An 11281-nucleotide genomic window follows, 5' to 3' on the forward strand; every position below is an offset into this window, starting at 1 on the left:
TCTTTCTTTCTTCCTCCCTCCCTCTCTCTTTCTCTCTTTCTTTCTTCCTTTCTTTTTTTCTCTCTTTCCTTTCTCTTTCAAATATTTATTTATTTGTTATCAATTATATGTTATAACAAATTTCCACAAAAGTTTTCCTAAGTTATATGATCAAACTTATCTCCCTCTTTTACTTCCCTTCCCCTTCCCAGTGCTGATAGGCAATTTGATCTGAGTTATACATGTATTATCTTATAAAACCAAAATCCCAAAACATAAACTCAGATAAACAAATGAAAAACCATATGCTCTTATTTGCATTCTGACTCCAACAGTTCTTTCTCTGGAGATGGATAGCATTCTGTGTCATAAGTCTCTCAGAATGTTCCTGGATCATTATATTGCCATTAATGACTAAATCTATCATAGTTGATCATTCCACAATATTGTTGTCACCATGTACAATGTTTTCCTGGTTCTGTTTATTTCACTCTGCATCAGTTCATGTAGTTCTTTCCAGCTCTTTCTAAAACCGTCATGTTCATCATTTCTGATAGCACAATAGTATTTCATTACCATCACATACCATAATTCGTTCATCTATTATCCAGTTGATGGACATCCCCTTAATTTCTAATTCTTTACCACCACAAAAAGAGCAGCTATAAATATCTTTGTACAAGGTTCTTCTCCACTCCCCCCCTTTTTTTTTATCTCTCTGGGATACAGATCTAGTAGTGATATTGCTGGATCAAAGGGTATGCATTGTTTTGTAGCCCTTTGGGCATAATTCCACATTGCCCTCCAAAAGGGTTGGATCAATTTCATAGCTCCACTAGTAATGTATTAGTGTCCCAATTTTACCACATCCCCTCCAACATTTATCATTTTCCTTTACTGTCATATTGGATAATTTGTTAGGTGTGAGGTGGTAACTTAGAGTTGTTTTAATTTGTATTTCTCTAATCAAGAGTGATTAAAACAATTTTTCATATAGTTATAGATAGCTTCGATTTCTTCTTCTGAAAATTGCCTATTCATATCCCTTGACCATTTGTCAATTGAGGAATGACTTATATTTTTATAAATTTGATTTAGTTCTTTATATATTTGAGAAACCCCTACCTTCCATCTTGGAATCAATACTGTGTATAGGTTCCAAGGCAGAGGAGTGGTAAGGGCTAGGCAATGGGGGTTAAGTCATTCTTGTATTTCTTAACCAGTACCAAATTGTTTTGATGATTACTGCTTTATAGTACAGTTTAGGATCTGCTATCATTAGGCTATCATCCTTCACACTTTTTTTCATTAGTTCCCTTGATATTCTTGACCTTTTGTTCTTCCAGTTGAATTTTGTTATTTTTTCTAGTTCTATAAAATAGTTTTTTGGTAGATTGGATGGTATGGCACCGAATAAGTAAATTAATTTAGATAGAATTGTCATTTTATTATATTAGCTTGGCTTAACCATGAGCAATTAATTAATTAATTAGTAATTAACCATGACTCTTTTAAACAATTTCCTTTCTCACCCCAGGGTTTATTCTTTCATCTTATTCACAGATGTCTCCAAGTTTGTGGACACTGTCTGTGGTGTGGGAAATATGTCAACCAATGCTTCAGCCCAAGAGAGGACACCCTGGCACGTCATCATCAAGGTAACAGCTGGGTTGTCTATCTTCATCCATGAGGATACAGAATTGGATATGCATGTAGGGGTAGAGAGAGTGAGGGGCTAAGAAACTAGACTGCAGGGTCCCTAAAGCTGACATGCTTCTTTCTTACAGCCCAGCAGCAAAGACACATGCCGAGGGGCACTCATCTCTGATCAATGGGTCCTGACTGCAGCCCACTGCTTCCATAAAAAGAATAACCTCACCCTGTGGAGAGTCACCGTGGGTAAGAAGAGGAGGGGAAAGTCCCCCTAATCCTAGAGGACCCCAGGCAACTGGCTCTTGGTTCGACACTCTCTTTCTTTCCCAGAAGTTTTATTGTCCCTTAGAAATATATGAGCTGGGCTCCTCAACTTGCTACTCCTTATCCCTAGGAGATCCTAAGTCAAAGAGAGGCAGAGAGATGGAGATTGAGCAGTGGTTCATTCCAGAAGAGTTCGATGTCTATGCCAAGGTGAAGCAAGGGATCCCTGAGTTCTATGGCAGTGACATTGCCCTGCTGAAGCTGACTGAGAAGGTCAAGATGTCCAGTCATGCCAGGTGCAAGAACCAGGGGATGTCTCAAGCAGTGGAAGGAAGGGACAAAGCCCTTGGGTAGACCTCTCCTGATTCCTATCTTCTTCTCCAGACCCATCTGTCTTCCTTGTACTGTGGGGGCCAACCTGGCCCTGCGGCGTTCACCGGCCAGTACCTGTTCTGACCATGGTAATGTGGGGGGCTGGAAGAAAGATGTCCAAATTCCAGAGGAGGGCAAGGGACTACGGGAGAGCAGATAGTGAGACTCTAGTGAGAGCAGAAATTGGGAGGTGAGGGAGGATACAAGCAGATGCCTGTGGTCTTATGTGAGGGCTCATATAGAGATGGTGCCTTTCTCTCTGATTTACAGAGAATATACTTTTGAAGAAAAATGAAATCCCAGCTCACTTTGTCTCACTGGATGATGAGATAATGGACATTGTTCTCAAGGAAGAGAATGAGGTGAGGACCCAGAAGGAGGGAAGTGAAGGGGAAAGAGAAGTGGGCAGAGGCAGGGAAGGCATCTTCAGACTGAACTCCCTACCATGGTATACCTAGGGGTGTACTCTCAAAACTTGACCCCAATATTCTCCCTGTGTCCTTCTAGCCTGCCCCTCAAGGGTCTTTGGAAAAACAGTGTAGCAGAATGGGAAGAGCACTCCTTGAGTTTGAAGATTTAACTCCATTATTTAAGATATGGATTAGAATCCTAGTTCTGATACTACGCAACCTTGGAAGTCATTTCAAACTCTCTAGGCTTCTCAAAAGGGTTGGACTTTAAGCTCATCTTCCAGCTTAAAATCTTTCCATCCTATGAGCTTTTGCAGTCTATCCCCCTAATATTTCCTTCCTCCTTCTCTCCCCTCACCCCTAACCTAGCGGACAATCTGCCTCCAGGCTGTCTCCCAAGCCAAACAATTTTTCTCTAACCTCACGGATGTGAAACAAGTGGTGACTGACCAATTTCTGTGTAGTGGCACTGGAAATGATGCTTCCCCTTGCAAGGGTGAGTGTGGAGGACCCCAGGTTACCTGGGGAAAAAGCAAGTCAGAGTTGGTGGAGACAGAAGATTGGTCCCTTTGGTCAGGATTGATCATGCCTCTGCCTAGCTGTCTGGCCCAACATCTCAGGATGCCGCTGACTAGGGTGAGAGGGATGGGAACTGGATGGGAGCTGAGCTGATGATGCTTCTTTTCTTTCTTCCCATTCTTGGCAGGAGAATCTGGAGGGGCAGTTTTCCTTCAGAAGAGATACAGGTATTTTCAGGTAAGGAGACTAGGGAAAAGGAGCTAACTGGAATTTACTCTGGGGCAGAGATTATAGGATCTCTAGTAGAGAGTGGGATAGGGGTGCTAGGTTACATGGAAAGCTTTGAGGAATGGCCAGGGGCTGGATTATCTTATTTTCTTCTCTTCCTTGTTTAGGTGGGGCTGGTGAGCTGGGGTTTATACAATCCATGTTCCGAAAAGACAACCACCCCAAATAAGGTGAATCGCTACCCATCCTCAGCTGGCACTCTAGCTCGAGATTTCCACATCAGCGTCTTTCGACTTCAGCCCTGGTTGAGACAACATCTGAAAAATGTCTTACGTTTTCTTCCCCTTGGGCCAGCTTCCTGAATCCTGACCTTCCTAGTGTCCAGCTACTGATTAAAGTCTTAAGACCCTGTCCTCTCTAGCAGAGACCTGCCTGGCCTCCAGCTCTAGCTGCCCATTTGTTTGAGTCTCTTACATAGCCCTTCTCTATCTTATCACACTTCCATTTCCCCTCTCTCCCAGCTTTGCTCTCTGTTCCATTCCATTCCCTACCTCTTCTGGGATTTCCCCAGTGATGACATTAATAAATTTTTGCTATTTCACCATATTCCCATCTATTCTTTTATTGGTCTGTGGGGCAGGGTTAGGATTGGGCTGGAGAAAGTAGTGGAAACCACCGAAAAGATTCCAGGAATTAGTTGAGGGCAGGAGGTCAGAGACCTCGATAGACAAATACCCTACGGACTCTGTTCCCATCACCCAGACCGGGGAGGGGGAGCTCAGAGATGTCAAGAGAGGGCAGCTGGCTTGACTCCTAAATCATTGTGGGATCTGGGCAAGAGCTGAAAGGAAATTTGAAACTCTAGATCTCTGAGTCCTGGGCAGTAAAGGGTGGGACATGGATTGGTTTCGGTTTCCTTGGCTTCCAGTGAAAAGGGCCCCAAGACAAACACACACATACATATGTTCCCCCTTGGGCATTACCGAAAGTGATGCTGGGGGGCGGGGCAAGCTACAGGTGCCAGAAGAGATTGCATAAAGGGAAGTGGGGGGTGGTGATGAGGGGAAAGCAAGAGCAATCCAGTTTAGGATTAGAGTTTGGACTTGGACAGAGAGCTTCAGTCCATGATAGATTCAGAGAGAGACGGCCCCGACTTTCTTCTTATCTGCAGGACCCTCTCCCCTCAGTTGTCCTGTTCACCCAGCTTCTCTTACTTAGAGAGGCGGAAAGAGGAGGCCATCTAAATGGCCTCCCTTCCCATCACCATGAAGAAGAAATCGTGTGCCTGGCTCTGTGTTCTTCCCTTGATCCTAGGACTTCTATCTGCTGGTAAATTATCTGTCCTATTTCCTACTGGGTCTCCCCTGGAGCAGAGTAGCTGAGGCACCTGCCCTTATAAACTTTCTCAGAGGACTTCTTTCTTGTCTCCTTTGTCTGAACCTCTGCTCTTGTCACTGAACTGGGTTTGGGGATCAGAGGACCTGAATTCAAATTCTGACTCTTTCTCTTTCTCCTTTATTGCAAACATAATTTTTTTTTTCCTGCCTCCAGCTTCCTCAGTTCTAAGATGAGGGGATTTGAGAATCCTATGATCTGTTCTCTCTAGGTGTGAGCTCAGCACCATCTGAGCCTAACAAACCATGTCCTCTGGAGGGAATAGAGATCACAGGTGGCTCTTTTCAAGTTCTCAAGGATGGCCAGTTTCTGGAATACACATGCCCACCTGGCTACTATCCATATCCTATGAAGATCCGTAATTGCAAGCCTTGGGGGTCCTGGAGTATCCTGCAGACTCGAACTAAGAAGATAGTTAAAAAAGCTGAGTGCAGGGGTGAGGAGTGCATGGGTTTGGGAAATGGATTTGGGAGGGATAAGGATTAAGGTTAGGGCTAAGGGTAGAGTTGGGACTGAGGTTAGATTGAGGTCTGTGGTTATGATTAAGCTTAAGGTTTGGTTTGAGATGAGGTTTGTCCATAGGCTTTGCTCATATTGCCAAGAATGTATTGTTTGGGCTAGATTCAGGGATGTGTTTGAGTATAGGGTTAGGGGAAGGCCAAAGCATATGTTTTGACAAGCAAGGAGAGGGAGAGTGGGTTAGGAAACTGGAGTCAGCACGCTTTGGGGTCCTAATTCCAATCTTAATCTCATCCCTAATAGTAACCCCAATTTTAGTCTCAGAGTCCCACAAGAGATCTAGGTTTATATTCTAACTCCAAAGCTAACTAGCTGTGTGACCCTGGCAAAGTCAATTTCTTTAATTGTAAAACTAGATACTTGGCATTGCAAATATCAATGAATTGAGGATGGAGGAGATCTGTAGACATGTTCATAGCAGTAGTAGTAACATTCTATTCTTGAGACAAAGACTGCAAAACAAAGGAGATCCCATCTGAGGATTCCTCTCTTCCCCCCTTTTTTTTTTTTTTTTTTTAAACCCTTACTTTCTGTCTTGGAGTCAGTACTGTGTATTGGCTCCAAGGCAGAAGAGTGGTATGGGTAGGTAATGGGGGTTAAATGACTTGCTCAGTATCACACAGCTAGGAAGTGTCTGAGGCCAAATTTTGAACCCAGGACCTCCTGTCTCTAGGCCTGGCTCTCAATACACTGAGCTACGCAGCTGCCCCCCTTCTCTTCCCTTCTGATGCCCTGGCCTTCTTCTTTCCCTCCCTTTTGTTCCTAAAGCAATCCAATGCCCAGGCCCTGAGGACTTTGAGAATGGTGACTTCTGGCCAAGAAAACGCTTCTACAATATAAGTGAACAGATCTCTTTCCATTGCTACGATGGGTATAACCTACGTGGCTCTGTCAATCGTACCTGCCAGTCCACTGGCCGCTGGGATGGACATACAACTATCTGTGATAATGGTGGTGAGTTCTCCCTTCTACAAAACTCTCCCTCCTGATTCCCCGGTTCCCTTAGTGACCTTAGCTAGGTCAGACATCCCTTATTCCAAACATCATGTCGGGTCAGCTTTGTTTCCCCCGTGGCAGGCTTGAGATCTCACCTCATTGACTTCCCGCAGCGGGTTACTGCCAGGACCCTGGCATCCCCATTGGAACAAGAAAGGCGGGCAGACAATACCGACTGGAGGATAGTGTCACCTACGACTGTGGCCAAGGGCTCACCTTACAAGGCTCCCAGAAGCGCACCTGCATGGAAGATGGATCCTGGAGTGGCACAGAGCCCTCTTGCCGAGGTGCCTCCGAGTAAACTCTGTCTCTGGTCTTTACTGCGACTCTAGAATTCTCTGTACCTGCCAGACTATTTCTAACTCTGAATTGCCTACTCACTCCTGCTCTTCATCCAAAATGTTCTCTATTTTCAAACCCCTACCCTGATTTGGTCCTTTCCCTCCAAATCCTTCTAGGACTATTTCTCTTACTTCCATAAATTCCCTTGCTCTCTCTGCTCTTAGCATATGGTCACTCCCTCAGTCATTCACCATTCTTGATTCTACCTTTGATCTCTGCTCGAAGACTCCTTCATGTATGATACTCCGGAGGAGGTGTCTGCTGCCTTCATCTCTTCTCTGACAGAGACCATTGAAGGGGCTGATGCAGAAGATGGATATAGCCCAGGTATGTGCTCTGTGTGTGTTAACAAGTATGTACATACACACTAGGAACAGGAAGAGGCAGCTTTGGGGAGGAAGCCCCGGGAAGGGGAGTAGAAAGAGAATGAATCTGGGGAAAGGGGGAGGTGGGCATACTGGGGGGTGGGTGGGTTTCCAAGCTTTCCATACCTTATTTCCCTCCCAGGAGGGCAGCAGAATCGGAAGATTGTCCTGGACCCCGCAGGATCCATGAACATCTACCTAGTGCTAGACGCATCAGATAGCATTGGCAAGAACAACTTCACAGGAGCCAAAAAGTGTCTCAGCAGCCTTATTGACAAGGTAGTGACTAGCAGCCTGCCCCCTCCTTGGGTATCCCACTGCCTCTCCATCAAATCAACAAAAGCATTAATGAAGAAGTCTGTGTGATGCGGGAAGAAAATTTGGATAAGGCCCAGTTCTTGGTGTCATAGAGCTTAGTCTAGCTGAGGGAGAGATGATGCAGAAACAGATAACCATAATAACAGTGTTAGATAATTCATACATCAAAGAAGCCCAAAAAAAAGTGTTGTGTGGTCGGATAGGAAAAGTCTTGCTCAGGAGGAAAGTATTCCTTGAAGAGGTGGCAACAAAGCTCAGCTTTTAAGGACTTGAAGAAATGCTCCCTCCCAACTTCTCTTTGTCTCTATTCTCCTTTCCCCTCGGCTCATCTTGCCACCTTACTCCCTAGATTCCCCCAAATTTCTGCTGGCTTCAAGATCCCCTGACTCTGAACCAGCTATGAACCACGGGTGCTCTACATCCTGGCTGCCACCTACCCAGTAGATTCCTCCTCCTGTCGCTTCCTGAGCCACTCCAGCATTTTCCTGTGTCCTTCTTCTGCCAGGTGGCGAGTTATGGTGTGGAGCCACGGTATGCAGTAGTGACCTATGCCACAGAAGCCAAAGCTGTGGTCAAACTGTCAGATAGAGAAAGCAGTAATGCAGACTGGGTCAAGCAGGAGCTGGACAAGATCAAATACTCAGGTCTGGCCACTGGTGCCTAGGGGGTTGGGTTGGAGTTCCTCTGTGGGGGGAGGGTCAAAGGAAGTTAGCAGAGTTACAGTGGGATTAGGAAATTATAAAGTGTATAGGTGATGGGCATAGGAGTGAGGGAGAGGCAGGTCTATTGCGTAAAGGATAAGGAAAATGAAGGGTAGTGAAAGGTAGATCAGGAGGTTGTGATCAGAGATATGAAGAGAGGGGATGATGACCTTGTTCCTTCCTACAGATCACCGATTAAAGGCAGGAACGAACACAAAAAAGGCACTAACAATGTTGTATGAGATGATGATCCTACAGGAGTCCAAAAATGACATTAATTGGAATAAAACACGCCATGTGATCGTGCTCATGACTGACGGTTAGAAGGAACTTCCCTGGGGAACTCTCCAACCCTCTTGTTTGTTTCCCCTAAACCTTAGGTTCTGGGTGACCCTCCAACTCCTTCACTACTCCCTAACTCTCTCTGAGGATGATTCCTCATTTAGTCTTTTGGCTTCATGCCTCTTTTACCAGTCAGAGAAGTCAAAGAGGACTCTCATCTCCCAATGTTGCCATGATTTCTTTTTCCATCAGCTTTTTATGGCCCTGAACAATAATGTCACGTCTTCACACCTCTGTCAGTCTGCCTTGTTGTCATTTTAGGAATATAATCCCCATTTCCTTCAATACATGTAGGAAATTACAACATGGGAGGGGACCCTGTGGCTGCTATTGAGCAGATCCGAGAGTTTCTGGATATTGGAAAGAACCGTAAAAACCCAAGGGAAAATTATCTGGGTGAGTGTCCAAGCTCCTTGAACAATTAAGGCAAAGAACCTGATGTCTGGATTAGATACCACTCCTTTCAGAGATTCAGGAGGCCCTCAAACTTTACTTTCTTCCTTAGATGTCTATGTATTTGGAATTGGTCCCCTTGTTGACCAGGAGAAGATCAATGCTTTGGCTTCAAAGAAGGATGGAGAAAGGCATGTGTTCAAAGTTAAGGACATGGAAGACCTAGAGAATGTCTTCTTCTTGATGATTGGTAAGTGCCTGGAGGTGGAACTATTATTCAATGATACAAGAATCTAGGAATCACTACTACCCTTCCACTGATCCTGATCACTTAACTTATTCCTACCCCTGCCTTCTTTTCCTAAAAGTTCAGAGATACTTTCTAATGTTCAATCTCCCTCTATTTTGATGAAACCTTAAGTTTCTCTCTGTTACAATTTTTCAACCCCATTCCAGGCTCTAATAATAAAATAATGGAATAGTAAGGGTTAACTTGTTCAACCCAAGTGTCCTGTCTCCAAGTTGAGTCCACTCCCATTAGGAGAACTAAGAGGCAACAACTACTTAGTTCTCTCTCTCCCCTAGATGAAAGTAAAGCTCTAAGTCTGTGTGGGATAGCATGGGGACGACACAAAAGTGGACGCCATGAAGCACAACCCTGGCATGTCTCCATCAATGTCATTGTGAGTGTTCTGGAACTGGGTGGTGTGGCAGGATGGAGAAATTGGAGGTAATATGGAACAGGGTGAGAAGGTTGTATCAGAGAATGTTTATAGCTAGGGATGTAACCCCTTTCTCTTGCCCACCCAATTTCTGTCCATAGCGACCCTCTGCAGGAAAGGAGTCCTGTAAAGGGGCTGTGGTATCAGAATACTATGTGCTGACAGCTGCCCACTGCTTCAATGTGGATGACCAGGCCCATAATGTCAAGGTCGATGCAGGTAAGGCAGCTCTACTTCCTAATTTCCCTCAATCCAGCTTCCCAATTATTTTTTCATAAAAATAATTCTCATCGATGGGAATTTCCTAATCACCTTTATACCCACCTACATACTACCTCCCACCCATTTTCCTTTACTTTCTTGATCAGGGCCAGAAAGAGTAGGAACAATCAGGGACTAGGGCCACAGCAATAGCTTAGGGGTGATTCCTATTTCCTCTTCCTTTATTCCAGGAGGTGTGCAGAACAGGGAGGTAGAGAGTGTCTATTTCCACCCTGATTATGACATCAATAGAAAAAAAGCTGAAGGGATTGCTGAATTCTATGACTATGACATTGCCCTCGTCAAGCTCAAGAAGAAGTTTACGTTCACAAAAGATCTCCGGTCAGAATCCTTGGGTCTGGGAAGGGATTGAGGGCCTAGAGCCTTGAATGGCATGATGCTCAACTTAAGATTCTCTTTCCTACATAGACCCATCTGTCTTCCATGCACAGAGCCAACAACTCGGGCTTTGAGGCTCCCATTATCAACCACGTGCCAACAACAAGGTGAGATAAATGAGACATCAAGAGATGAAAGACATCAACAGATGGATGTATAGCACAGAAGATGTGAAACTGTTTCTTTTTCCCATCAGAGAAAGAGTTGCTCCCTGAAAAGAATGTCAAAGCTCTGTTTGTGTTTGAGGACAAGAACAACTTGATGCAGAAGGAAGTATACATAAAGAATGGGGAAATGGTAAGGACATGAGAGGGCCTTGCAGGAAGTCCACTTCTCTTTAAGTTCCTTCTCCCACAAAACTATCTCTTCTTGTGGCCCACAGAAAGCCAGCTGTGAACGAGATGCTCTCAAAGCCCCAGGCTATGAGAAAGTAAGGGATCTCTCTGATGTAGTAACACCCAGATTCCTCTGCACGGGGGGATCAGATCCTCAAGCTGACCCCAACACCTGTAAAGGCAAGAAAGCTTTCTCTTCAATGCCCTTTCTTTAAGACACAATCATCTTCTATAGGCTTATGGCTTTCCCTTTCTTCCTACAGGGGATTCTGGTGGTCCACTTATTATTCACAAGAAAAGCCGCTTCATTCAAGTAAGTTTTTCTTTCCCCTTCCATCTCAGGAGGCAAAGTGTCCTCCTGAGGCCACCATTTAGCATAGCAGCTTAATTCTAAGGGGAGAGGGAGATCCTTGGACTGTTATCTGATTTTGGGAAGGTTCTACAAAAACCTATGTTTTTGGAATTTCCAGTGGATACCATCCAAATGGTCAATATATTATTCCGCCTAACTTTTCCTTAGGTGGGTGTGATTAGCTGGGGTGTGGTAGATGTCTGCAAACGACCCAACAGAGCCATTCCCTCCCACGCCCGTGACTTCCACATCAACCTCTTTCAAGTATTGCCTTGGCTTCGGGAAAAACTGAAGGACGAGGATCTAGCCTTCTTGTGAGATTTTCTATGGGGACAGAACAGAGGCATGGGAAATACTTATTGTCTGGGAAAATTAAAACAAAGAACTGCAATCATTCATGTGTTTGAGTTCTATGT

At 44.7% G+C, this 11281-nt stretch overlaps 2 protein-coding genes across 2 annotated transcripts in view; both read left to right on the forward strand.

Annotated features, from left to right (window-relative positions):
• The window catches only part of C2 (complement C2), a 15308-nt gene extending 11277 nt beyond the window's left edge, over positions 1 to 4031 (forward strand). Inside the window, exons 11-18 of the mRNA XM_044671701.1 lie at positions 1543 to 1637; positions 1767 to 1878; positions 2027 to 2192; positions 2281 to 2357; positions 2539 to 2630; positions 3048 to 3174; positions 3385 to 3434; positions 3593 to 4031. Of these exons, the coding sequence (XP_044527636.1) occupies positions 1543 to 1637; positions 1767 to 1878; positions 2027 to 2192; positions 2281 to 2357; positions 2539 to 2630; positions 3048 to 3174; positions 3385 to 3434; positions 3593 to 3787 (914 nt within the window). The 3' untranslated portion in view covers positions 3788 to 4031. The remainder of the gene's footprint in view (positions 1 to 1542; positions 1638 to 1766; positions 1879 to 2026; positions 2193 to 2280; positions 2358 to 2538; positions 2631 to 3047; positions 3175 to 3384; positions 3435 to 3592) is intronic.
• Positions 4032 to 4535: 504 nt separating this feature from the next.
• Positions 4536 to 11256, forward strand: CFB (complement factor B). The gene is made up of 18 exons (XM_044673908.1): positions 4536 to 4754; positions 5032 to 5256; positions 6108 to 6293; positions 6449 to 6622; positions 6903 to 7004; positions 7185 to 7321; positions 7866 to 8004; positions 8249 to 8380; positions 8698 to 8799; positions 8909 to 9046; positions 9382 to 9479; positions 9620 to 9737; positions 9971 to 10121; positions 10209 to 10285; positions 10375 to 10475; positions 10561 to 10693; positions 10777 to 10826; positions 11034 to 11256. Exons 1-18 carry the CDS (start codon positions 4670 to 4672, stop codon positions 11181 to 11183), a joined length of 2298 nt encoding a protein of 765 aa, XP_044529843.1. The 5' UTR covers positions 4536 to 4669; the 3' UTR covers positions 11184 to 11256.
• Positions 11257 to 11281: the final 25 nt, after the last annotated feature.

This window comes from Gracilinanus agilis, chromosome 4 (genome assembly GCF_016433145.1).
Source record: "Gracilinanus agilis isolate LMUSP501 chromosome 4, AgileGrace, whole genome shotgun sequence".
Lineage (NCBI taxonomy): Eukaryota > Metazoa > Chordata > Mammalia > Didelphimorphia > Didelphidae > Gracilinanus > Gracilinanus agilis.